Source organism: Mesoplodon mirus (assembly GCF_964341445.2).
Source record: "Mesoplodon mirus genome assembly, chromosome: 3".
NCBI classification, from domain to species: domain Eukaryota; kingdom Metazoa; phylum Chordata; class Mammalia; order Artiodactyla; family Ziphiidae; genus Mesoplodon; species Mesoplodon mirus.
Window position 1 is genome coordinate 19,561,954 of NC_138978.1, and position 27,629 is coordinate 19,589,582.

General features: G+C 50.8%; 1 protein-coding gene across 2 annotated transcripts in view; it reads right to left on the reverse strand.

Moving 5' to 3' along the window:
* Window positions 1-7,979: 7,979 nt before the first annotated feature.
* The window catches only part of ECE1 (endothelin converting enzyme 1), a 114,782-nt gene continuing 95,132 nt past the window's right edge, over window positions 7,980-27,629 (reverse strand). For both annotated transcript variants that reach the window (XM_082615634.1, XM_082615635.1), the window contains exons 10-19: window positions 26,718-26,832; window positions 22,180-22,290; window positions 20,614-20,712; window positions 20,083-20,160; window positions 18,467-18,570; window positions 15,152-15,262; window positions 14,402-14,469; window positions 13,414-13,604; window positions 11,198-11,293; window positions 7,980-10,530 (exon numbers count right to left, since the gene is read on the reverse strand). In XM_082615634.1, coding sequence (XP_082471760.1) covers window positions 10,354-10,530; window positions 11,198-11,293; window positions 13,414-13,604; window positions 14,402-14,469; window positions 15,152-15,262; window positions 18,467-18,570; window positions 20,083-20,160; window positions 20,614-20,712; window positions 22,180-22,290; window positions 26,718-26,832 — 1,150 coding nt within the window. In that variant the 3' untranslated portion in view covers window positions 7,980-10,353. The remainder of the gene's footprint in view (window positions 10,531-11,197; window positions 11,294-13,413; window positions 13,605-14,401; window positions 14,470-15,151; window positions 15,263-18,466; window positions 18,571-20,082; window positions 20,161-20,613; window positions 20,713-22,179; window positions 22,291-26,717; window positions 26,833-27,629) is intronic.

Below are 27,629 nucleotides of genomic sequence, written 5' to 3' on the forward strand. Positions count from 1 at the left end.
ACAGACTCACAGACATAGAGAACAGACTTGTGGTTGCCAAGGGGGAAGAGTGGTGGGGGAGGGATGGGCTGGGAGTTTGGGATTAGCGGATGCAAACTATTATACATAGAATGGATAAACAACAAGGTCCTACTGTATAGCACAGAGAACTATATTCAATATCCTGTGATAAACCATAATGGAAAAGAGTAGGAAAAAGAATATACATGTATAACTGAATCACTTTATTGTACAGCAGAAATTAATACATTGTAAATTAAATATACTTCAATAAAATTGAAAAAAAAGATACCATTTATAGAAGTACTTTCATTTCCTGACAGCATCCAAACTAAAGCCCCACTTCATTAAACCCTCCTCAAGATCACCTACCACAAGACCAAATTCTATAAGTATTTTCCAACACCCACTTACTGAGATACCCTATAATTCCCATAGTGTGCGTGCTCTCTGATGCAAGAAGCAATAATCCCAATTTGTCCAACCACCAGTGTGTTCCTGGGGGTTTTTGCCTAGAGGGTACTGACACTTGTTTATTCTAAGCATCTTATTTTCTGTTGTTGCTACTGTAAATGAGTTTTCCTCATCCATCATGTCTTCTAGTTGGTAAGTATTTGTGCGTATGAGTGCTATTTATTATTACATGTTAATTTTATAACCTGCTTCTTTGATGAATTCTTTTATTAAGTTAATTTTATCATTTATTCTCTAGGGTTTTTCAGGTACACAATCATGTCATCTGCAAGTAGAGATCATTTTATTTTTGCTTTTCTGATTCCTAGCTAATTACATTGGCTAATCCATCTGGAACCAGGGTAAATAGTGGGGGAGATACTGGGAGACTGTCTTTTCCTGACCATATATTCCATATTTGGGCTACTGTAAATAATGCCACAATGAACATTGGAGTGCATATATCTTTTCAAATTAGAGTTTTTGTTGTCTTCTAAAAAATACCCAGAAGTGGAATTACTGGATCATATGGTAGTTCAAAAAAATTTTTTTAAGATTTATTTATTTGTTTGTTTGTTGGCTGTGTTGCATCTTGTTGCTGTGCGCGGGCTTTCTCTAGTTGCGGCAAGCGGGAGCTACTCTTCGTTGCGGTGCGCGGGCTTCTCATGGCGGTGGCTTCTCTCGTTGCGGAGCATGGGCTCTAGGCTTGCGGGCTTCAGTAGCTTCAGCACGTAGGCTTCAGTAGTTGTGGCTCACGGGCTCTAGAGCACAGGCTCTGTAGTTGTGGTGCATGGGCTTAGTTGCTCTGCGGCATGTGGGATCTTCCCAGACCAGGGCTCAAACCTGTGTCCCCTGCATTGTCAGGCAGATTCTTAACCCCTGCACCACCTGGGAAGCCCTCAATTTTTAATTTTTTGAGGAACCTCCATACGGTTTTCCATAGGCTGTACCAATTTACATTCCCACCAACAGTGCACGAGGGCTCCCTTTCCTCCACATCCTTGCCAAGACTTGTTATTTATTGTCTTTTTGATAATAGCCATTCTGACAGGTGCGAGGTGTTATCTCATTGTGGTTTTAATTTGCATTTCCCTGATGATTAATGATGTGGAGCATCTTTTCATGTGTCTGTTAGCCCGTATATCTTTTTTGGAAGAATGTCTATTCAGATTTTCTGCCCTTTTCTTTTCTTTTTTTGCGGTACGTGGGCCTCTCACTATTGTGGCCTCTCCCGTTGCAGAGCACAGGCTCCAGACGCGCAGGCTCAGTGGCCATGTCTCACGGGCCCAGCCGCTCAGCGGCATGTGGGATCCTCCCGGACTGGGGCATGAACCCGTGTCCCCTGCATCGGCAGGCGGACTCTCAACCACTGCGCCACCAGGGAAGCCCTGCCCATTTTTTTAATTGGGTTTTTTTTTGATGTTGAGTTGTATGAGTTCCTTGTATATTTGGATATTAACCCCTTATCAGATATATCTTCCCCCATTTGCAAATAGCTTCCCCCATTCAATAGGCTGCCTTTTCATTTGTTGATAGTTCCCTTCGCTGGGCAGATGTTTTTCTGTAGTTTTGCTATTTGTCGAATCCGAATGAGATCCTTGCTGGGTAGAGTAATCTTGGTTGTAGGTTTTTCCCTTTCATCACTTTAAGTGTGTCCTGCCACTCCCTTCTGGCTTGCAGAGTTTCTGCTGAAAGATCAGCTGTTAACCTTATGGGGATTCCCTTGTATGTTATTTGTTGTTTTGTAGTTTTGCTATTTGAAGGACAGTTGGGTTCAATGTAACATCCTTGGATTGCTTCCGTAAGTTTCTTGAGAATGCTGCTCCACTATTTTTTTGCTTTGCATCTTATTTATTTTTGTGTCAAAATATATATAAATATGTATAACATTTATCACTTTAACCATTCATAAGTGTACGATTCAGTGGCATTAAATACATTTACAATGTTGTGTAACCACCACCACTATCTATACCTAAAACTTTTTCATCATCTCCAGCAAAAACTCTGTACCGGGCTTCCCTGGTGGCGCAGTGGTTGAGAGTCCGCCTGCCGATGCAGGGGACACGGGTTCGTGCCCCGGCCCGAGAAGATCCCACATGCCGCGGAGCGGCTGGGCCCGTGAGCCATGGCCACTGAGCCTGCGCGTCCGGAGCCTGTGCTCCGCAACGGGAGAGGCCACAACAGTGAGAGGCCCACGTACCGCAAAAAAAACCATAAAAAACAAACAAAAAAACAAAAAAACCCCTCTGTACCTATTGAACTATAGCTTCCCCTTCCCTCGTTCCCTCCAGCCTCTGGTAATCTCTATTCTATTTTCTGTCTCTATGAATTTGTCTATTCTAGGTATTTCATATAATGTATGTTATTTTTAAAAACGTCTGCTTAAGTTATTTCATATTTTTGCCTGGAGGCTCTGCTTTCTATCTTTAAAGTCCAATAGCTTTGCAAGGATCTATCTTAGAGTTGATTGCTCAATGTCAATTTACATAGTACCCAGTGAACCCTTTTGATGTGTAGACCCAGGTCTTTTATTTCTAGAAAGTCTTCCTGGATTACAGTTTTAAATGTTAGCTCTTTGCTTGTCTTTCATTTCCACCATTTTCTCTCTGACCGTTTTTACTTCTTTATCTCATTTTAGTTCTCTTGCTTGTCTTCCTGCTTTTCTTCAACGTCCTTTAGTAAGTTTTCATTTGAATCTATCATCCCTTGGACACCTTTTAGTTTAATCTTCATTTATGATACGATTTTGTTATTTTCTTCTCCAAGATCAAGATCAATTCTCATTTCACTTCTTCCTCTTTTTTTGGCCTATTTCTGCTGTCAGTTTTTGTACTTCTGATTTGAGGTATTTTTCCATATCCCTAAGTGCTTATTTGAGGATATTTAATTCAGTTTGGAGTGTCATGTTAGTTTTCTTCTGCTGAGATGCTCTGATTTGCATTTATTTTCTCTCTTTTTTTTTTAACAGTAGTTTTGAATCTATGTGATCTGCCTCTTTATAGTCTTAGTCATTCATGGACAGGACTTCTTATTCAAGCTTGCCCTCTGCTGTACGTCCTGCAGCCCCTGTTCAACATCCTTTATAAACAGTGTGGAGGAGGAGGTGGTGGTGTTGTGGGGAATTGGCTTTTCTTAGGTCTCACTTTTTTTTTTTTTGCGGTACGCAGGCCTCTCACTGTTGTGGCCTCTCCCGTTGCGGAGCACAGGTTCCTAACACGCAGGCTTAGCGGCCACGGCTCACGGGCCCAGCCGCTCCGCGGCATGTGGGATCTTCCCGGACCGGGGCACGAACCCGTGTCCCCTGCATTGGCAGGCAGACTCTCAACCACTGCGCCACCAGGGAAGCCCCAGGTCTCACTTTTTTTAATTCAAGTATAATTGACTTACGCTATCATATTAGCTTTCTTGTTTGTTTTTTAGGATTCTTACTTTTCCCTTCTTAATCCCTTCTTTCCTTCACTATCTAATCTACAAGGGGACCAGCCCTACTCTATATATCTGCTTCTCTCCAAGAAGCAATGCTTCTACAAAGCTACCCTTTCTATTCTTTCCAGATCCCTCCCCGTTGCTGGTGCTGCTGGTGGCTATTATGCCCCAACTGTGTTCAATGTTTTGGCATTTGGTGTTGGACGTCCTGAGAGTGATTTTGTCCGTGGGTCACCTAAGGCTGCCACGCCCCTCTACTGTTTTTCACAATGTCTCTGAAACCTTCTCTCCATCAGTCTCGGCACCCACAGGCTTGCAGCTGTATGTGGTGGGACTTCTGTTGGAATTTGAATTATTTCTCTACTTCAAGTAACTCAAGGTTCCTGTGTGGTTTTATTTCCTTTGTTGATTTACCTTCCTTTGCGGGGAGGGTGAGTGGGTACACTTGAAATTAGGGTGCTACCCTTGTCCTCCAAGCCTGGAAGTCCTGGTAAATGCACTTGACATGTAATAAACACTGTCAAATTGGCCCTCACAGTGGATGGCAGTACCCAGTTCCCTACATCCTCACCAATGCTTAATATCAAATATCATCACTTTTGTTGAACCGATGGGTGAAAAATGTTACCTCATCGTAATTTTAAATGCATTTCTCATATTATTAGTGGGATTATCGTTTCAAAAACTTTTTTCTTTTTTTCTTCTCTGAATGATCTCTTTAAATCTTTTGCTCTTTTTCACCTGATTGGGTTTTTTAATTTTATGAGTTGTTTATATATATTCTGGATCATTAGCTATGCATGTTGCAAATTTTTTCTCCCAATCTGTCACTTAAAAAAATTTATTTATTTATTTGGCTTCATCGGGTCTTTGTTGCAGCATGCAGGCTCTTCGTTGTGGCGCGCGGGCTTCTCTCTAGTTGTGGCGTGCGGGTTTTCGCTTCTCTAGTTGTGGTGCGGGTTCCAGAGCTAGTGGGCTCTGTAGTTTGCAGCACACAGGCTCTCTAGTTGAGGCGCATGAGCTCAGCAGTTGTGGTGTGTGGGCTTAGTTGTCCTGCGGCATGTGGGTTCTTAGTACCCTGACCAGGGATCGAACCCGTGTCCCCTGCATAGGAAGGCAGATTCTTTTTTTTTTTTTTTTTTTTTTTTTTTTGCGGTACGTGGGCTTCTCACCGCTGTGGCCTCTCCCGTTGCGGAGCACAGGCTCCGGATGCGCAGGCTCAGTGGCCACGGCTCACGGGCCCAGCCGCTCCGCGGCACGTGGGAACCTCCCAGACCGGGGCACGAACCCGTGTCCCCTGCATCAGCAGGCGGACTCTCAACCACTGCGCCACCAGGGAAGCCCTGGAAGGCAGATTCTTTACCACTGGACCTGTCACTTGTCTTTTAATTCAAAAAAATTTAAATTGAAGTATAGTTGATTTACAATGTTGTGTTAGTTTCAGGTGTACAGCAAAGTGATGCAGTTTTTATGTATATGTATGTATATATATATTTTTTCAGATTCTTTTCCATTATAGGTTATTACAAGATATTGAATATAGTTCCCTGTGCTATATAGTAGATCCATGTTGTTTATCTAATCTTTAATTTTACTTATTGTATCTTGTTTATAAATGAATTGTTTTCATGTTGCCAAATGTATTAGTCTTTTCCTTTTATTTTTTTTCTTTATTCACTTGTATCTTTGTGTATGTGTCTTTAAAGGGCTTTTAAAATTTTTTAATTTTTTTTATTTTTGGCTGCGTTGGGTCTTCGTTGCTGCCTGCAGGCTTTCTCTAGCTGCGGTGAGCGGGGGCCACTCTTCGTTGTGGGGCTCAGGCCTCTCATTGCGGTGGCCTCTCTTGTTGTGGAGCACAGGCCCAGGCGTGCAGGCTTCAGTAGTTGTGGCACGTGGGCTCAGTAGTTGTGGCGCATGGGCTTAGTTGCTCCATAGCATGTGGGATCTTTCTGGACCAGGGCTCGAACCCGTGTCCTCTGCATTGGCAGGTGGATTCTTAACTGCGCCACCAGGGAAGTCCAAGTGTGTGTGTGTGTGTGTGTGTGTGTGTGTGTGTCTTTGGATGATAGGATTATGGTAGATTTTCATTTCTTTAGAGTTTTTTTAAATAGTTTTAGAAATTCTACAATTACCTTCATATTTGTGAATAGCTGTGTCTTTTCAAAGATGACTTTACCTATCCAAAGTCATGAACATCTTCTGTAATATCTCATCTAATACTTTTATAGTTACTGCATGTTTAGGTCTCCAGTATGTGTAGAATTTATCGCTGTGATCACTGTGTGTGAGAACTGTGTGAGAGAGGCAAGATCTAGATTCATTTTTTCCCAAGTGGATATCCTAACACGATTTATTAAATGGTTCATCATTTCCCAACTGATTTAAAGGGCTTCCTTTATCCTATACTAGTTCCCACATATACATAGAATTGTCTCCCTAATCTATTCAAGTTGTATCATTTCTCTAATCCTACACCAACACATCATACTACTTACTAAAGCTTTATAACATATTTTGAGAGAACCAGCTCCCTCATTATTCTTTTTCAAAATTGTCTTGGCCATGGTGCATTTTCTATTCCATGTGAATCCACTTATCAAATTCCATGAAAATTATCTTGGAAGTTTGGTTGAAAGTACATGGAAATTATAGATTAACGTGGGGGAGAACTGCATCTTTTATTATGTTGAACTTTTCCATTCATGATAAGGGTATTCATCTGCATTTATTCAGGTCTTCTTTTATGGTCTTCTGGAAAGTTTTAGTTTTCTTTGTAAAGGTCTCACCCATTTTTCATTGTTTTATTATTGTAGTAGATTCTTTAAAGTTTAGCATATTGTCTCATCCCTCCCTCTGCAGTTCCTCAACCCTTATGGAGAGTCTCTGCTGAATCTTTTTGCTTTCACAATTAATTGTTATTATAGGTTGTATACATTTTCTAGTTGTTCTCAATCACATCTTGCATGTGTTTCTATCTCCTTAACTGTAGGATAAACTCCTGGAGGGTCGAGCTGGGGTTTTAATTCCTGCTTGGGGAGGGGGGCATGCTTTGGAAGCAGAGGATCTGCTGCTAACAAAAAAGGGAGGCAGTTCGGGAAAGGAGAAGCAGGAGCCCCAGGGCTCAGAGTGGGGAAGAGAAAAGAGCCTGTTCACTTTGTCACTGGGAAAGGGAGAGTGTCAGTAAGGTGGGCCTCTGCAGGAAAAAATGTCTCCCTTCTGCACCTTCAGCCTGTGTGTGTGTGTGTGTGTGTGTGCTTCCCGAGGCGGTACTGTTTTTAGCAGCCTCTCATATTTTCATGTGAGATGAAGGCAGACTGGAATGATGCTTCTACAAGTAGGCAGCACTAAAGACTGCCAGCAAATCACCAGAAACCAGGCTTCTAGCCTAGATTCTCTCTCACATTCCTCAACAGGAATCAACTCTGCCGACACCTCAGTCTCAGACTTCTAGCCTCCAGAACTGTGAGACAATAAATTTCTGTTGTATTAGCCACCATGTTGTCAAGTTCATTATGGCAGCCCTGGCACTAAGACACCCTGGTAGGAGAGGGAAGCCTGTATGAGCCACCTGATCGGGACTGGAGGTCAGGAATGGCTTCCGAGAGGTGATGCTGAGCTGGGCATTGAAGGATGGGTAGGAGTTTATCAGCCAAAAGAAGCCAGCGAGAAGTATTCCAGGCAGAGGGAAGAATACATGCAAAACCCAGGAGGAGGCATGAGTGTATGTCAGAGACTCTTCCTGGAACTTCTTCGAATTCCCCTTCTCCTGCCTGGCCCGGCCCAAGCACCTGAGGCCTGGAAACCCGCTGCTGGTATCCTTTGCTCCAAGATAATGGAAAAATTATTTTTACCAGGAGGTCCCTTGAGCCCATGTGGTGACATGCATCATTCTCACCAGCAGGGGGCCCTTACACGACCCTATGGATGAAGGAAGTGTGGCCAGGTGGGCACAGGCACTGTGTAACCTTCTGGTATCTGTCTGGGTCCAAGGCCTCCGCTCGGGACAGGAGGTGCAGTAGGCCCTGGGGGTGCTAGCAGTTCTGTGCTGGCCGGGCGCCCTCCCTCAGCTCCACAGGACACACGCTTGGACCAACACGGCCCTCGGTACAAGTACTTTATTTCAGTTACAATAGTGCCACACCAAGCATGATAATACAAAAAATAGATTCCCAGCTCCAAACCCCACGTGCATGTGCCCACGGAGAAGCCGCCCCTATGGCTCCCCAGGCCTAGGAGGAAGGGGCCCCTCAGAGGGCAGCTGCCCAAGGCTCTGCGGGGGAGGCAGTGGGAGTGCTTCCTTTGCTTCCAGCCCTGCTGGTCCCGAGTCCTCCTCGGCCTGCCCCCTGCCACTCCCTGAAGCAATGAGGGCAGAGGACATTCCCTCCGGCTGGACCCTCAGCCCTAGGACCCCTGCTTCTGGCTGGCAGGTCCCAGTCCATGGTGCCGGGACTACGACCCTCCTCGGGGAAGGCTGGAGGGCAGGAGGGTGGGGGAGGGGAGGGCGCCAGGCCCAGGAGAGCCGGTCCCTCCGTGGTGAGGTGCGCACGGTGGGCACCTGTCCTCCCTTTCCTCTGAAGAGACTGCAGGCCTGCCGCTGGTGGGGACCAGGGGCCTCACCTGGAACCCACTGCCAACACCCCCGCCCCAGCTCCAGGGCTGACCTGAAGGTGGGCGAGGCAGTGGCTGAGCCTCTGCTCATCTCGGGCGAGGAGAACTCTGGTTCCTTGTGGGAGCGGGGCTGGCCCGGTGGCCTGGCTGCCAGGCAGGAGGGCTGAGGCAGCTCCTGCCTTGGTCAGGGGTGCCTGCTTCCTCAGGGCCAGCCTGGGGCTACACGAGCTCCACCAGGTGGGGGAGTCCAGAGAAAATGAGGCCGCAGGGAGGGGACGACATTCCTGGTCCCCTAACACCTCAGGCCAGACCAACCAGGTTGGGGGAGCCTTCCCCTCGCAGCCTCCCGTGGCTAAGAGCATCCCCCAAGAAGAGCAGTGGATCTTGCTACAAGTATGGTCTTGATTCAACCCAAGGGGCTGAGGGTGGGCCGGAGCCCAGGGCAAGTTCAGGGGCTCTTCAGATTCCTGACCTCAGGGCCACAGGCCAGAGCCTCTGGGTGGCCACGAGGGGCAGCTGTGTGGCACTGGAGTAGGGGGTATGGCCTTGTGTTCCAGTCAGGACACTTGGGGGGCTTCACTGAAGAGGCCCAGGGGCCCCTGGGGGCGGAGGGCTGTCTCCTTGCGGGGAGCCCAGGCGCAGCCTTGGATAAGGCACTAGAGAAGGGAGGGCGGGCCTGGCTGCGGTCCTGGGAGCCCGGCCCGGGCCAGCGGTGGAGGACGGAGCTCGAAGGGAGGATTTGGGCCCTCGGGCAATGGGAGCTGCTTTCTCTTTCCTTCTTCCCTGGGAGAAGAGGGTCTGCAAGGCAGAGACCCCAAAGTGGCTGGGATGGCAGGATGCTGCAGAGGCAACAGGCCCCGGGACTGACGGGGCGCAGTCAAAGGAAGGCGGACGGAAAGAGGACATCTATGGCGTGGCCGAGTACACCTGATGGGGATGTCTCAGCCTCGCAGGGCTCCTGTGACCCGGATCCAGGGTGCTCGGGCACCTCCAGACAGGGTTTGAGGGCCCTGACCTGGCCTCATGCAGCCATCAGTCTCCTGCTGTGACTTTGGGGTCAGATCTTCCTTGCTGGGGTTCCCACTGTTGGACTCTGGGGACAGAGGCAGGCACGCTGAGGGGGTGGTACCAACAAGCTGGCCCCTCCCTCTGCCGGGCCTCTATGCCTCTCCTCTCTGCACCAGGGGACCAAGAACCAGGGGAGGAGGCTGAAACCGCACACCCCAAGGACTGAGGCAGCTCTCCATTGGGGGACCTGCTCAGTGGCTGGGGATCCTGTTTCAGCCCAACCTTGCAGCAAGTGAGGAAGCGAGGCGGGTAAATCAGTGGGGCTTGTCCACAGGTTATTTAGAAAAACAGAACATAATAAATATACCAATCCTTTCTTAAAAAAAAAAAAAAAGTGTTTCAAATGCGTTATTTCCCTGAAGATTTCCAGTGTATTCCACAATGTTTAAAAAATAGTTTCCCCAAAAATACATCTTTAAAGCACTGACACAGTGGTGTCTGTGGTGTATCTGGCGCTGGATGTGGGCAGGAGGCTGTGTCCCGCTGCCCGTGTCGGCGTTGGGCCCAGGCCTGGTGAGCAACCAGCCTGACACCCAAATGCCCATCAGAGTTGACACACGTGTGCCTGGGATGACCGGGTCTTCACAGGGGAGCAAATCTCGGATTAATGTGAGAACCCACATCACAGACTTGGTTCGGGCTGTAAACCCTCCAGCGAGGGGAAGGGGGCCCGAGGTGGCCAGGCGACGCCCTGGACGCCGGATGGAGCGGGCAGCCTTGTCGGCCCCGCCCCGGGGGCGGGTCCTCAGCCCCTGCCCTGCTTCCTCCGTCTTAGCTCTTGGTGCTCCACCCCTCTCACCACACTTCACACTTGTGACGAGGGTTCATGGGTGAGCCGGGCGGGCAGTGGAAGTGTTCCGAGAACTCCCTGGAGTTGGAGATGGAGCCGATGACCCGGAAGCGCGACGGGCTATGGGGATCGGTGATGAGACCTTCGTGCGAGCTCTCGGGTGTGCGGACGGAGCACCAGACCTTCGGGGGAGCGACATGGGAGAGGCCGGGGTCACTGCGGGGCCCTGGGGCTGCCAGACTGGCCCCATCACCACAGCAGGGAAATAAGGGCCCCGCCTGGTTCTGAGACCCCCGGGGGCCAGGAGAGCCTGTCAAGTGGGTTAGGAAGAGACAGGGGCTGGTGGGACCCCATCCCAGCTTCCTCTGCTGCAGCCAGAGCAGCTCTCTGTCTGTTCCGGGCATCTTTGTGACATTTCACCTGAACGAAGGATTCTGCCCCAAAACCACTTTGAGTCTAGATCACTCACTTCCCGGGCAGAACGAACTGTCTAATGGCCTGGTGGCTCCGGGCACCAACATAAGGCTATGTGCTGAATGCCAGCTCAAGGAACAGCCCGGGACGTCTTGAGTTTTCAAGACATTGCTAGAACCCCAGAAGCAGAAGGGCCCTTAGCAGTCACCTCGTCCTCTCACCTACCTGATGCAGGAATTCCTCTAACAGCATTCTTGGCCCTTCCTTGAATTTCTCTAATGAGGAAGCTCACCTCCCTACAGGGTAAATACCCTGCGGACGGACCAATGAGCTAGGGCTTCCCAATTTGAGGAAATTTGCCTTTTGATTTTCAGACCTCCTGGAACTCAAGATGGCAGATTGTGTCTGAGTTTGGCTTTTCTCTAATGAACTCACCTGTGCAAACCCCAGGAAGAAGAGCTGGTTATTGGTGAGACCCAGGGTGGGCAACGTCTGCTCAGCCCCATACTTCTTCACCCAGTTCTGGTAGGCCTGGGGGGAGAGAACAGAGCTCAGGGTCCCCATGACACAGGAGCAAGCGGGATGGGGTGGGGGCTACCATGGGAGATCGGGGAAGGTCTACCCAGTTGGGACAGGGACTAGCTTCTGGTGGTGGCCTCAGCTCAGCCTAGAGGAGCCATCCTCTTTACCTGCACTCATTCTGAGGGGAGCTCATTCAACACTATGGCTTTGAATACCATCTACATCTAAATACCGACGGCTCTCAAATGCACCCTTCTAGCTCCAGCCTCTTCTTGGGTATATTCTACTGCCCCAGCTGGATATCCAAGATGCATCCCAAACTTAACACACACACACACACACACACACACACACACACACACACATCACTTTCCCATCATAGTGACATCACCAACCACCCAGTTACTCAGGCCCAAACCCCAGGACTCTTCCTTGATTCTTCTCTTTCAATCAACCGAACAACCCAAATCTAACCACTTCTCACCTTTCCCATTGCTCTATCCTATCTCTTGCCTGGATAACCTCACAGCAGCTTTCTAACTAGTCTCCATGACTCAAACTGGTCCAATTCCAATCCCCTCCCAACTTAGCAACTCAAGTCATCCTCATAAAGCAGCGGTTGGCAAAATTTTCTGTAAAGGGCCAGAGAGTAAATATTTTCAGCTTTGGAAGCCAAACACTCTTTTCCACAGCAACTCAAGGGTGCCACTGTTGTGTGAAAGCAGACACAGGCACCATGGAAACGAATGTGCATGGCTGTGTCCCCACCAGTTTTTATTTATTTTTATTGATTTATCCAGCTGAGGGCTGGATGTGGCCCAGGGACTGTAGGTCTGCTGACCCTGTCGTACAGGATAACTTAGATCATTTCATTCCTCTACTTAAAACCCCTGCAGCGGCTCTCACTGTCGCCAGAATAAAACCCAAGCTCCTTGCTCAGCCAGCAGAGGCCGGCAGCCTGGTCTAGCCACTCCTCCGGCCTCCCGCCCTGCCCTGGGCCCCGCCCTCCCTCCACGCTGCTCCCGTCCTTGACTACGCCAGGCTTGGGTCCATCTCATGGCCTCCGTAATTACTCTTCTTTCCCAGCTTTCCCTGCCTCTTCCTCATCATTTAGGTTTCAATTCAAATGTCATCCCCTCCAGAAGGCCTCCCCGGGCCATCCTTCCCCCCATTTTCCTTTATTACTTTGGCCTAGTTTATATTCTTCTTCCTCTTATCAATACCTGAAGTTACCTCATTTATTTGTGTAGGTATGTATTGCCTTTCTCCCCCTCCCCACCCCATTAAAGTTGTGAGCTTTAGGACAGCAGGATCCCTGTCTGTTTTGTCACAGAATCTCCGGCGCCAACAACCGTACACGGTGGGTAGAAAGTTCACGATTCCTTTTCACTGACTAATGGACGTCAGGCAAGTTGCTGAATGTTTCTGAGTTGGTTTCCTCACCTGCAAAACGGGCGTGTGATACCTAATGGTAAAGCTGTCGGGGGCGCTGAGCACAGCGCCTGGCGCACAGTAAGGCCTCAACACCAGGCACCTCACAGGATTTCTGCTCTCACTACCACGGGGAGGGGGAGGCTCTGCACTGGCCTCTGGTATCTCCCTTCCAACTCAGCTAACATCTCCGAGTGCCACTCCAGACCAGGCCCTGAGCCCAAGTGGTCACATGCTATCTTTCTAACACCCAGCGATGCAGGGACTAGGGAGCCACAGCCATGCATCCTGAGGCTCAAGGAGGCTGAGTGACTTACTCCAGAACCAGGATGTGAGCCGGAAGTGGCTCCAAGACCACTGACCCCTCCCTCCTTTCCCGGGCCCACTGCTGCCTGAGTCAGTGGTGGCCTCCCCTGCAAAGGGAAGAACAGGCAGGTCTTCAGGTGGGTCTAACCCAAGCTCTTTCTGGTGACCGCAGTCGGACTCAGAGTAGATAGCCTTCTATGTGCCAGTTCCGTGCTAGGTGCTTCATAGACACCCTTTCAATCAGTCCTCACGGCCACCCATTCCACAGATGTGGCAACTGAGGCTCGCAGGGCTGCTGCGCTTGCCCCAGCTTGTCTACGGCCACCCTTAACTGAGAAGCGGCTGGACAGTCCCAACCTTGGCCTGGGGTGTGTGAGGAGGGGGCCTCTTACCCGATAGGCCGCCTTGAGGCCCCCATTATCAGCGATGTTCTCCCCGAGGGTGTGCCGGCCATTCACCGGCTCCCCGTTCACGCTGTAGTTGCCGTACTGCTCCACCATGCACTCAGTCTGCTGCTTGAAAGCCTCCACGGATGAGTTCTTCCACCAGGGCCGAAGGTTCCCGTCCTTGTCATACTCCCGTCCTGCGGGGTCAGACAGAAGTGTCGGGTCAGGGGGAGAAGAGGCAGAGCTGGGACCCGTGCTGCTTGTGCCTCTCGCCTCAGGGAGAAGTGACCCACCCATCTACCACCCAGCACCGGGGAGATGAGGCCGGTCTGCGTGCTAAAGGAGCTGCATGAATCAGCTGCTGGGCTGGGGGTGGGGGGTAGAGGAACATGATCTCGGCAAAGGACCAGCATGTTCAAAGCTTCGGTGGAGCTGGATTCACTGTCAAGGCTGGTGAAGGGCCTCTGACCCTGAGCCAGGAGGAGGTGAACGCAGCCAGCAGTGCTAGGGTCATGGGACAGGGCCCGGCCTCCAAGGCCTTGCCTCCTCCTTCTTGGCCTTGGAGTCCCCAAGGCAGGAGGCAATGAGGAGGATTCTGGACATTAGCTGGAGAGGCGCTAACTCTTCTGACTGTGGTTGGACGGGAGAAATCTCTGGAGTGGTGGAGAAATGTTCTCTCCCCGCTGACTACTGGTACCCACCCCTGGCACTGCACACCATTCTGGAGCAGGGTGCTCCACTGTGAGTCTGCCCAGTCCTCACAATCTCCACACAAGCATCATGCCCATTTTACAGAGCAGAAAACAGAGGCCTGCAGAACTGATGGGACTTGCTAAGGTCCACACAATTGGCAGGTGGCCAGGCCAGGATATGAACCCAGATCCTTCTGTCTCTAAGGCTAAGACCCTTAGACGTGAAGGAAGCAAAAGCAGAAGCAGTGGGGCCAGGAAGCTGGTGGGGGAATCATCTGAAGGGGACCCCAAGGAACCTGTACCTTGATCGTCAAAAGCATGAGTCAGCTCGTGGCCCACGACGACACCGATGCCCCCAAAGTTTAAGGCACTGAAGGGGAGGACACGAAGGTGAGAGTGATGCCATGTGGGGAGGGACCACTGCTTTCCCAGCCGGGAGACACGGCAGAGTCCCGCAGGGCTCCAGCCAGGCCCCTGAGCCAGTCAGAGCCTGGTGAGTCTGCTGTGCCCTGCCTGTGCCCGCTGGACGCCAAGCACTGTGCCGGGTGCTCTGTGGCACCGCACGGTCCTCTTTGGTCATCCCAAAGAGTTAGGCCTTGGTAACTAACTCTATAAGTGAGCAGACAGAGGCGTGGAATGGTTCAGGCACTTTGCCCAAGGGCCACACAGTCAGCAGAGAGCAGGCCTGGGACTCGGACCCAGGCCTGTGTGGATTTCATTTCCCAGACAGTGCCCTCACTCTTCCCAACTTCCCAGCTGAGACTGTTCTAGAACGCTGTTAGAGGGGAATTTCCCTATATGTGGCTCCTACCCCCAAGTTCCCACCGTGCAGGGGCTTCCCGGTCCCGGAGATCCCGGAGACCCCGGAGGGAAGCACAGGGAGTAAGGCTGTTGTTTCCATGGCAACATCTCCTGGCCAGTGGGACAAGGAGCTCTCAGCGAGATGGGTGTGCACGTGGGGTCAGCTGTGGGCCACAGGGCCGGGCTGGGCTGGGGGATCCACTGAGGGGTAGGGGGGAGGAGATGGGGCAGGAGCAACAGGAGCATCCTACTTGGGTGAAGAGCGGGTGTAGAACGGTGCCTGCAGGATTCCAGCCGGAAACACGATCTCATTCTTGGTGGGCGAGTAGTAAGCGTTCACCATGGGTGGAGTCATGCTCCACCTGCAAGCAAGACACACGGGAAAGCTCAGAGCCTGCTGGGGGAGCACAGGTGGGGACGGCCCATCTGGAGGGTGTCAAGAGCCCTAAAAGTGTGGATTCCCCTTGACCCCAGGCCCCAGGCCACAGAAGCACACAACAGTCCCAGAAACTATTAACTTTAGCCATGTTAGCAAGTATACAGTGAAATCTTATTTTACGTTTAATTTCATTTCACTGACTATTAAAAATGTTGAGCATCTCAGGACTTCCCTGGTGGTCCAGTGGTTAAGACTCTGCGCTCCCACCGCAGGGGGCATGGGTTCAATCCCTGGTCGGGGAACTAAGATCCCCCATGCCATGCTGCGTGGTCAAAAACTAAATTAAAAAAATGTTGAGCATCTCAGAAAAAAAAAAGAACAAAATGGACCATTACATACTAAAGAGTCATTACAATCTAGGCTCAAAATGTATTTGTCAGCAGTTTTCAAAGTGTGCTCTGTGGATACCTGGCGGGATGGGAATCCCTCAATTCCCTCTCAGGGGTTCTGTGAGGTCAAACTATTTTCATAATACTGTTAAGATGCTATTTGCCTTTCCCATCGTGTTGCTGTTACACTGATGGTGTAAAAGCAATGCTGGGTAAAAGTGCTGGAGTCCTAGCTGAGTCAAGCTGGTGGCACCAGCTGTTCAATTGGTCACCATGTTCTTCACCAGAAAAAAAAAAGTCATTTTCACTTAAGAACATCCTTGATGACGCAGCATAATTATTAACTTCATTAAATCTAGACCCTTGAGTACAAGTCTCTAAATATTATGTGTGACCAGATGGGAACCACTCATAAGCATTTCTGTTTTTTTCATGGAACACCATTTGTACTTGAGAGGATGACTGGTGTTTGACAGACATATCCTTGAAAATGAATAGAGTGAGCTCATCACCTCAAGGAAAACAACCGACACCATTTGTTGCCAATGATAAAAATTCAAGGTTTCGGGCTTCCCTGGTGGCACAGTGGTTGAGAGTCCGCCTGCCGATGCAGGGGACATGGGTTCGTGCCCCGGTCCGTGAAGATACCACATGCCGTGGAGCGGCTGGGCCCGTGAGCCATGGCTGCTGAGCCTGCATGTCTGGAGCCTGTGCTCCACAACGGGAGAGGCCGCAACAGTGAGAGGCCAGTGTACCGCAAAACAAAACAAAACAAAAACAAAAACAAAAAATTCAAGGTTTCCAAAAACCTGAAGTTTTAAGCAAAAATTTGGAAAACTGGTATCAGCCACCACAAACTTGACAGCTGCCCAATACTTAAAGACTTCTCTCTGGAGGTCAGCAGTGATATTACCAAATGTGGATTTTTTTTGATATTCTAAAATGAAGAAGTTATTGTTTGGAAGATATGTGAAATTCAGTGAAGCATTGTTTTCCAAATGACCAATGCATGGTGTTACAAAATCATACAGGGGTAAAAGATCCATTCAAAGCGCAAGACAGACTGATGGACTTTAGTGTAACAGAGTATGAAAAGTTTATGAATATGGTTTCGGAGGGTGGTGCAATTAACCTTTAAGAAAGTTACACCTGTCGCGTTATGGTATAGGATCAATGAAGGATGTGCATATGTATCAAAAAGCCTGTTCAAAGGTCCCTCCCTTTTCTAACTACATGTCTGTGTGAGGCTAGAATTTCTTCATTCCTATCTTTTCTTTTTTTTTTCGGCCACACCGCATGTGGAACTTCCCCAACCAGGAATTGAACCTGTGTCCCCTGTACTGGGAGCGTGGAGTCTTAACCACTGGACCACTGGGGAAGTCTTAGAATTTCTTTATATATTTCAAAACAATATATTGTAACAGAGTGAAGGCAGAAGCAGATGTGAGAATCTGGCTGTCTTCTATTAAGCCAAACATTAAAGACATTTGCAAAAAGTAAAACAATACTTCTCTTCTCAATAAATTTTTTAAAAAATTGTTCTTTTTCATAAAATTTTCAGAAAAATCAATATAACTCCCATAGGGCTTCCCTGGTGGTGCAGTGGTTAAGAATCTGTCTGCCAATGCAGGGGACACAGGTTCGAGCCCTGGTCCGGGAAGATCCCACATGCCGCAGAGCAACTAAGCTCGTGCGCCACAACTACTGAGCCTGCGCTCTAGAGCCCGCAAGCCACAACTACTGAGCCCATGTGCCACAACAACTGAAGCCCGCGTGCCTAGAGCCCGTGCTCCGCAACAAGAGAAGCCACTGTAATGAGAAGCCTGCACACTGCAACGAAGAGTAGCCCCTGTTCGCCACAGCTAGAGAAAGCCCGCGTGCAGCAACGAAAACCCAACGCAGCCAAAAATAAATAAATAAAATAAATTTATTTAAAAAATATATATATATATAACTCCCATAAACAAAAAAGCTTTTGGGGGTTCAATGATTTTAAGAGCGTAGAAGGGGCCCTGATGGTAGATAGTAATGAAACACTTGGCTTCCAAATGGTTTTTCTGGTGGGAAGGGCCAGTGGGGAGTGGAGTGAGACAGAAAGGATATTTTCTCCAAGAGCCTCAACAGTCACGATGCCTCCTCTGGTAAGTCCCACAGAGGTGTATTAAGAGGTGGGTATATTAATGAGTAGGAGACTAACTTTAGATGGAAAATTTTAAGCTAAATTAAAAGACTTCAAATAAATTCACAACACTGGGGCAGTGCCTGTGCCTTATTCTGGAGATCAAAGACCACCTTCTTGCACGTTTAGGTGGAGCCCTGGTTGAAGACAATTCAAACCCCTGTTGTCCACAAGAGGGAGCCAGAGGCAAAGAAGTTGCTTTCTCTTTTCTCTAAGATTTACCCTGCAAAATGTTTTAGGCATGGAGGGAGTTTAGTCTGAGAACTAGTACTTGGCTGATTACATCTGAGTTTTCTAGGAGGCTACTAAGCTCCTCCCATCCTATCTACAGATAATGAAGCAAAGGCTCCAAAACGCTGAAGTGGTGGAGCTGGGCGGTGATGCCAGGCCCGCTCAACTCCAGGGACGAAGCTCCGTCTGGCAACAGGCTGGGTGCTAAGGGCACATAGACTCGGGCTGATCTCAGCTCCTGGCTTCTGAGCGGGGTAACAGCCGCCCCCGCTCCTCAGAGGGCCCTCACGACAGTCACATCTCGCACCCTGCTCGTGCTGAAGGAAAGCTGGGCCCCCATACCTGCCTGCAGGAGCCCGTGCCCTCCCAGAGAGGCCCGGGGACTCACTGATCTCTGTTGGGCGCTTTCCGGAGCTGGTCGGCAGTGACCCTCCATGAGAAGTTGAAAAACCGCATGGCGTTCTCGAAGTAGAGGTCTGGAACCGCGGTGTACTGGACAGACGGGAGCAAGCCACAGGGTCAGAGCCCACTCAGGTCCCTGAACGCAAACCGTGTCTTCTAAAACCGAGGAAACTGAGACCCCATGCAGTCAGGGGGCTGGTCCGCAGGGCAGAACGGAGGGCTCGGAGCTGCAGGCTTGGGCTCTTCCCTTGGCCCTTCATCCTGCTGGGGCCTGGCCCCCTCCCCACTCCAAGGACACACCAAGAGCTTCACCCAGGGCCGCCCAGCACCCAACAGTGTCTCAAGGCAGCAGGAAGCCCCTGCAGCCGTGCCAGGGCCTTAGGTGGGAAATATGTCCAGTGGGGTCCAGAACTTTCTGTGATGATGGACATGTTCTATGCCTATGTTGTCAGATACGGTCGACATCAGCCACATGTAGCTTCTGAGCTTTTCAAATGTGGCTAGTACAACCTTTTAACTTAATTATTTTTAATTAATTTTTATTTTAATTAATTAGCCATCTGTGGCTAGTAGCTACCACGCTGGCCAGCACAGACCTCATAAATCCAGCTGGGATCTGTGAAACATCAGGGTACAGACATCACTGCACACCTTCTTCACCACTCAGCCCGGCCTTTCAGCTCTTGCCAGGTGCAAGGTTCTCCCTTAGATCTGCTCTAGAACTTTCTGGCTTTACATCAGGGCTCTGGAAAAATGCTAGGCCCTTGGGGTCATGACTCCAATCCTGTGGGGTCTGCCTGGGCTGTCTCCAGGAGCCCCTCATCTTATATCATGATACCCTGGAGCATCTAAAATTACTCTCAAGGAAAAAGGCTGCAGAATGAGTCCCATATTCTCAGAAGTAGTTTTACTATTCTTTGGTTTTAAATATAACCATGATGAGCGGTTATTACAATTTCTAAAATGCCTGAATTCACAAATTTCAATTATAAGGTGTAAAACTTTATCTTTCGGGGCAGAAGCACAATCCATTTAAAGGAGTGATTTGCCCAAAGCTCTAACCACCAGGGATGTATCAACTACGCCTGTTGCCTAAATTAAGCTTAAACGTGCATTTGGGATTTATGCTTCCTCTTTTCCATTAGCATTTCAAAGTCCGAATGAGAGGTCCAGGTTTCTCTGGGGAGGTTGGGGAGAAGCCTGGGGATAGGAGGCAACTCGTGGGGCTGGGAAGTGTATGAGGGGTTCCACTCTGTGCTCCACCCCCTGATGCTTCACGGACACCAATTCTCTCTACAACTTCTAGGATCTGTTTTCCCCCGTTATTTCCCACTCATTCAGTAGAGTTGACTGTGCTGTGCTGGTCATTGACTGCTAGCGGCTCTGGGGAGGCGGGGGTCACCAGCTGGCCCAGGAGAGGAAGGAGCAGATAACGGCTCCTTAGTTCGCGGTCCATGCCCAAACCCCACACCACATCATCTCCAGATGTCTTGACAGTCATGGTGCCTCCAGCGGCCCACCCAGACCCAGCCTCTGCCCTTTCCCAAGCAGGGCCCCCATGGGCATTCAGGAATGCAAGGGGGCAGGGTGGGAGCAACTCACATCACTGAACACTTTGTCCAGCTCCTTGGGGTCCATGATAAAGTTGGGGTAGCCTATCATGTTGTAGATCGCATCAGCCTGGGCAGGAGAGACACAGAGGACAGTGAGCGCCCAGCAGTGCTCTGTGGGTGCCGGGCTCAGGGTCTGGGCCAAGGGAAACGGCCCAGCTCCTCCCATCTCAGAGCTTTCACGTCCCTTTCTCTTGTCTAACTTCCACTTATCCTTGGGGTCTCTGCCTAAATGTCATGTCCCAAGGGAAGCCTTCCCTGGTCACCACCCCTTGCTGGGCCGCGTCTCATCCATGGTCACACCTCCCTCGCACACTTAGCACAGTTTGTTTTCATACAGTTGTTAATCCGATCATGTGTTCAAGGCTGTCCCTCCATCGTGCTGGACTTTGCACCTCCTGAAGGCAGGACAGCAACCGTGCTGCGCTCACTGGATAAAACTAGTCCCTCCTTCATCCACCCTCGTCTCTCTGAGGCTGCTGCCCTCTGTGCGGGACCCCTCCCAGCACCCGTCCAGCCTCACCTTTTCCTTGGCTGATTTCCGAGTGTCTTCATCCATCCACTTCAGGGTGCTCAGGCTCTCTTCAAATGCCTTCTTGATCTCCAGGATTATCTCGCTGGCCTGAGGAGACAGCAGCTGAACTAGTCAGGTCTGGGCACTGGACTTGCCTAAAGGCAGTGGGCATCCCAGGGAGAAGGATGACGCCAGGCCAGAGACTAAACTCAGATCCTGGCTCGAGGCCTTGTGCTCCAAGGTGCTGGGCTAAGCAGGGGGGGCCACGGCCATGTTCCCCCAACACTCGTTCCTCTGTAACATCCTGTGAGATGAGACTGGACTTCTGTAAACAGGGCTCCCTGGTCAAATACACTCAGGGCCAGCTTTGGGAACGTTGGAAAAGTCTCTTTGCTGCAGGACTTTTCAGAGCCTTTACTGGGTACCAGGCACTGCGACTCTTTTTAGAGATGCCAGAATATGTAGCTGTTCTCAGATGTACTGGATCACAGAATTCCTTTCTGATGAACTGGGCTTTAAAATCTAGAGAGGTCGAGTTCTGAGGAGCGGTTTCAGAAATGCTCTGCTTGGGCTGGAGATGAATGGCTGCTACTGAGGGTGATAATGTTGAGAGCAGACCCGGAGACTGAAGACTCTAGGGCAGGGGAAGGTGCAGTCGGGCAGCAGAAAGAGCAGAGGAACTGGTGGCATCAGACACTAACAGGCAGGTCATGGTCGGTCACGGAACAGATCTGAGTCTCAGTTTGCTAACCTCTGACTGCAAATAATATCTAGGCAGTTAAAGTTAGAAATAAAAGTGGTACCAACGACGTAACAGCTACCATTTACTGAGCCCTTATTCTGTGCCAGGTGCCCTCTTGTGTGCACTATGTCATTTAGGCAGGATGGACACTCCCACTTCCATGTTCACGGAGTGAGAATATTACCCCAAGTCACTCAGCCAGGAAGAGGTAAAGCCAGGATCTGAGCTGGGGCCTGGCTGTCTCCTGGTGCTCAGCCGTGAGGTTCCTCTGTCTGACACCCCTCGAGGTCAGGGTGCTCTGTCAGCATTACCTCTCTGGGCCCTGCCTGCCCCTTGGAGGTGGAGATGGTTGGAATAACCTGGCCGGGCTGCGGTGAGGGTTACATGAGCTACTACAGATAAAGTGCCTGGTACCCGATCACAGTAACTATTGTGCGTAACTCAGAGTCTTCAAGGCTTTAGAAAACAGGACCTTGGGGCTTCCCTGGTGGCGCAGTGGTTGAGAGTCTGCCTGCCGATGCAGGGGACACGGGTTTGTGCCCCGGTCCGGGAAGATCCCACATGCTGCGGAGCGGCTGGGCCCGTGAGCCATGGCCACTGGGCTTGGCGTCCGAAGCCTGTGCTCCACAACAGGAGAGGCCACAACAGTGAGAGGCCCGCGTACCGCAAAAAAAAAAAAAAAGAAAGAAAAAGAAAACAGGACCTTGGGGTTAAAGCTGGAGCCCTGGCCTGGGTAGGGAAGGTCCAGAGCAGACCAGAGCGTGGGCTGTCAGGCTCGGGAGGGGCCGTCGCAGGAGTGATGTCACAGGCTGTGTGCACAGGGAGACACTTACTATGTTCTTGCTGTCCTCGGCGAAGGTCGCTTTGACGAACATGGGGCCCAGGGCGAAGCCCAAGGTGTTCTCTGTGTCACTCACGCAAAACTTCCAGCGAGGAAGACAGGTCTGGAAAACACAAGTCAGAGGGGCTACATGGCCCCCATCCGTCTTCCCAACCCCTGTCTGTGTGGGAGGTAGCACCAGCTAGACCCGTGCTTCTGTCCAGAACTTGAGGGAGACCTTTCCTGACCCCGTGGAAGTTATTTTAGGCACTGGACCAAGAGGCCACGGGATAGCCCTAATCAGCGGCATCTACTACTTCCTGCAGAGCACGTCACAGATGCTGAGGGTATCCTCCGGAGCCATCAAAATGAACCTGGGAGCCTGATGAGGAAACAGATACTGAGCAAGGGGAAGCCGCTGGTCCAGGGTCCCCCAGCCACCGGAACTGTCACGTGCTTGATTCCACACCCCACGCCCCTCCTGCCCTCCTGGAAGAGGATGAGGATCCTGGTGGCAGAGAGCCTTGGGCAGTTAACTTTCTACCCCCCGGTGAGGCGCTAGCTTCAGCCCCACTTGCTCCCCTGCCCTGGCAGCCTTTGTGGACAGTCCGTATGACCACAAGCGGTGGCCCTGCTCACATAAACCCTGTGCTGCAGAGGAAGCCGAGCCTTCTTAACCCTGAAGAGCAGGTGGTAAAAACCGCCCAGGCTCAGGGTAGCCTGCTTCATAATAGCCATCAACTGAAAACAACACAAATGCCCATCGACAGGCAGATGGATAAACAAAATGTGGTATTTTTGTACAACAGCACACGACTTGGAAACAAAAGGGAAGGAACAACTGATGTACACAACATGGATGAATTTCACAGCCGTTTTGCTGAGCAAAAGAAGCCCGCACAGTGTGTGGTCCCATCTACGCCCACCTCTGGGGATGCTGGGTCGGGGGCACTGATGGGAATGGCGGGCAAGGGACCCTCCTGCGCAGAGCATGCTGGACAAACGGCTGATGGAAATGTTCTCTGTCTTGATTGGGTTGGTGGTTACAGGAGTGACTTCATTTGTCAAAACTCACTAACCTGTATACTTAATGTATACATTTTATTGTGTGTAAATTACACCTTTTTAAAAATTTTCTTGAAGGCAAGAGGGAAGAAAGGAAGGAAGAAAAAGGCACTCCAGCCTTCTCTAAGTTCTTTTAAACTCTCCCAGCCATGTGTCCACTTGGCCGCCCCTCTCCTCCCCCGCAACCCCACCCACTGCTCTTCCTCAGCTTCAAAGCCTACAGCTGGACACGGGCTGTACCTGGATCTGGCGGAGCCTGACCACACAGGAGGTTGGGCCCAGGGGGATTCTAACTCCTGGGCTCTGTGGAGGCTCCAGGCTGGGACGGCTGAATCACGGACTGATTCTTATTGTCTTCTCAGGGGATTCTTCGCATAAACCCATTCATTCACGCACACATTCATTAATTCACACAGCCAGCGTTCTCTGAGCAGTTCTGCTGGGCCCTGACTGTGCTAGGTCTTGCCCTCAAAGGGCTCAGTTGAAATGCCCAGAACATTCGGGGGAGAGACAGGTGCATAAAAAGCGTAACAGCATCAGCAATAGTAGGAAACGTTTAGTAAGTGTTCACTGGGTGCGGGGCCCTACCCTGCGGAATCCTCGCTGTTAACCCTGTGAGGCAGGTACTCTCTGTGCTCCTTTCTGCAGGTGAAGAACACGGTGTGGAGTATGGTAGCCTTTACAGCAGACTTTGTAGGGGTTCCCTCATGTAATCCCAGACAACCCTCTGGTAAATAGGGCAGTGATTAGTTACCCCTTTTTACAGATGGGAAGACCGAGCTCCCTGATCCAATGCAGTGCTTTGCCCGAGGCTGTATGGTTCGAGGAAGCATCGCAAACTCAGGACTTCTGACCCAAAGCTCTGTGCTATTACCCCCCCTACAAGGATGGACACCTGGATGCTCTATAGGGCTTTAAAATTAAAAGTGTTTTTGCAAATGGAGGCCATTCCCAAGGGTCCTGTGAGATGAGGTCAGGGATGATCCCAAACAACAGATGAGAAAACTGAGGCTCAGAGAGCCACAAGGACTACCCAAGGTCACACAGCAGGGCTGTGCTTTGAGCTGTGCGGGACGCAAGCTAGACGGACCTGGCCTGGACCCAGAAGCAGCCATGGTGGGGAGTGGGGAGGGCCAGAGAATGAGAACCAGATGAGCAGTGTCTTCCCCCTTCAGCCCCGGGGCATCTAGTGAGCCCCAGCTCAGAGCCTCCCACGTCCAGGGTCTCCCAGCTGCCCCTGCTTCTGCCAAGGCCTTCCTGTGTCCCACCAGCTCTCAGCACCTCGTTAGTCAGTGCAGCAGCTGCACGTTGAGCCCGATCCGGGGAACTCGAAGTATACAGTCCAGTAGTGTTATACCTACTGGACTGTGCAACCAATCTCCAGCACTTTTCATCTTGCAAATCTGAAACTCTCCGCCCGTTCAACAACTCCCCACTCTCCTCTCCCCACCTGCTGCCCCTGGCAACCACCAGGAAACTCATTTTTAACTTTTGGTTCCTGCAGAGTAGAGGCTGAGTGGTGCAGGGCTCAGGGGCACGGGCTGTGGAATCAGATGTGCTGGGTTTGAGAGCCACTCCACTTACAAGCTGCGTGACTGAACAAGTCCCTTCCCCTCACTGAGCCTCAGCTGCCTCATCTGTAAAATGAGATGATGACAACAGTTTCCAACACGCAGAAGTCTTGCAGGAGCTTGGTGAGATAATGCCTATAAAAAGTAAACATCCAGTAATTGTACAGCTTATCTATTATCACTAATAGTGAGTAGCCCAAAGTGTCAAAAGTTGTAGTCATCCAGACCCGGGTTTGAATTTGACCTTGGCTGCTTCCTTGCTGGGCGACTAGGGAAACCCCTTACCTCGCTGAGCCTCGGTCTCCTCATCTGTAACCCGGGGTGGGGGTAAAGGGATGATGGAGGTGTGTGCCCCCGACACAGAGCCGTCTCTGTAACTACCATCCCGGGTCCTGGTCGGGCCCCTCCTGTATAAAGTCTCCTGGGAGACCTCGTGTTCAGGGGATAGAGTCCCTGCCTTGTCGCGTCTGTGACCCAGGCCCTCACCCAGGGCTGGTCCAAGATAGGAGCAGGTGGGGCAGGAAGGAGGGCAGGGCAGCCAGCTCTTCCCCTGGTCCTTCTCTGGAGGCCCAGGGTGGCCTTCGTGGCTGAGCAAGCCCCTCTTGTCAGGAGCAGGGATTGTTCCCAGCCTCCCTCTCCCTCTGTCCCCTTCCTGCCAGAGGTGGGTGTACAAGGGGAGGGAGAGACAGAACCTTCCCCACGATCGACTCTGGGGCCCACATCCTGCCATTCTCTGCCAGTCCTCATCCGGCTCTGCTCGGTCCCCTGGACTCTGGGAGGGGCTGCAGGAGCACAGTCCACCTGGCGCCAGCTCTGCTCGCCCTCTGGGGTCTTGCTAGCTGCGGTCCTGGGCGTGGGCAGGGTGTGCCGGGGTAGGGGGGCTTGGCACTCCAGCCTCCACTGCTCTGTGGCTGGGGCACCTCCTAGCTGCCTGCAGGGGTCCCGGCTTGGTGTATCCCCTCAGCACGTGAGGACTGATCGGTTTCTCTCAGCCCCCTCAGCAGACGTGGGGGCCTGGAGCACAGACCCCATCTCAGTGTCTCCATACTGGGCTCAGAGTCTGGCACATGGTGGCAGGGCGTCAGTGAATGCGCACTAGCTGGCCATGTGAACGACACAATGACCTCCACTTCCTTGGGGAGGTGGAAGTAGCTGGAGGGCAGGGGTCACAGTGGGGCATTTAAAGCTGGTGAAGGGACTTCCCTGGTGGTCCAGTGGTTAAGACTCCGGGCTCCCAGTGCAGGGGGCCCGGGTTTGATCCCTGGTCGGGGAACTAGATCCCACATGTGTGCCGCAACTAAGAAGCCCACATGCCGCAACTAAAAAAAAGATCCCGCATGCCTCAACAAAGATCCCACGTGCCTCAACTAAGACCCGGCGCAGCCAAATAAAGATAAATAAATAAATAAATAATAAAAGATAAAATAAAATAAAGCTGGTGGAAACCACCTGGTCTGGGGCTTGGGAGGGTAACAGTATCAGTGGACACTCGTGTTGTACTTACCGTGGGTCAGGGGCTGCTCCAAGGGTTTTACATTTATGGTGAAGAAGTAGTATTACTGGGGGGGTCCCTGTGTGAGAGGGGGCTGATGATCATACCCACCTTGCAGGGATGTGACAGTCACATGAGTTACACAAGGAAAGCCTTATCACCATCACCATCGAGAAGGAGTCGGAAGGGAAAGACCAGAAGCCACTTTTTACTGTAAATTAGCTAAATCACTGAGAGCCCTGTTTACACTTGAAGACAGTGTAATCACCTCTTCCTGGAAACTTCTGCCCACCCCTGGCTGGCTTAGATCCCCTCCTGTGCGCCCAGGGACACCATGGTGGATCCCCAGTGGCCCTCTTCATCCTCTGCCTGTCATCTACCTCCCTCGCGAGTTCTAGGGCCTGGCGCACAGCAGGGGCTCACCTTCTTGGTCCCGTACATGACTTCCATGAACTTCTCGTCGGCATCCTGAAAGCGCTGATCGAGGAAGGAGCTTGTTTTCCGCACCAGGTTCCAGATCATGTAGTTGTTCAGCAGGCTGGGGCAAGAGGATGACAGACAGGCTCAGAAGTGCCCCAGGCTGGATGCACAACAGCATTCCCCCTACTGGCCTCTAGGGGGCGCTCATGGAGATGCACCCTGGATGCTGTGTGGTACTGGGCTGAAGAAGGGAAGGAGTGGCCATTTCCAATGCTTGGGGAAGACCCAGCCAGAAGGCCAAAGGTGGGAAAGGGGGCCTAAGAATCGGAGGGGCAGGAAAGGAAGCTCTGGCCAGCCTGGCCAATGTCTCCATGAATGAGAGCTCTCACTGCCCCCACCCCCAGGGCACAGAGAACTATCTGTGGCTGGTGTCACCTTTGCAAACAAGTCACCTTCACACATAGATATAGTGTTCACTATGGTGAACATCCAGCCTCAAACTGGAACCAACCTGAAAGTCTGACAAGTGGGGAACGGTGAGTAAATAATCATATTTATACTTGATGGAATATTATGTAGCCATGAAAAATGAGACCTGCAGAGGGTCTGGGATGACATGGGGAAGGTGCTTATGGTAAAGGTCAAGGGAAAGGCAGACTATACACGTGGTCACAATGATGGCGAAGAAAGGAACCATGTATTAGAAAATCCATCTCTCACTCTCTCTCTCACATACCTGCTTCTCTCTACAAACACACATGCACATCCCATAAGATCAACATGAGTGTTTTGGGTAATTTCAATTTTTTTCTGTAGTTAAAAACATTTCTGCAACAAATCTCTACAATTAAAAAATCACACGACTTCCCTGGTGGTCCAGTGGTTAAGAATCTGCCTTCCAATGCAGGGGATGCA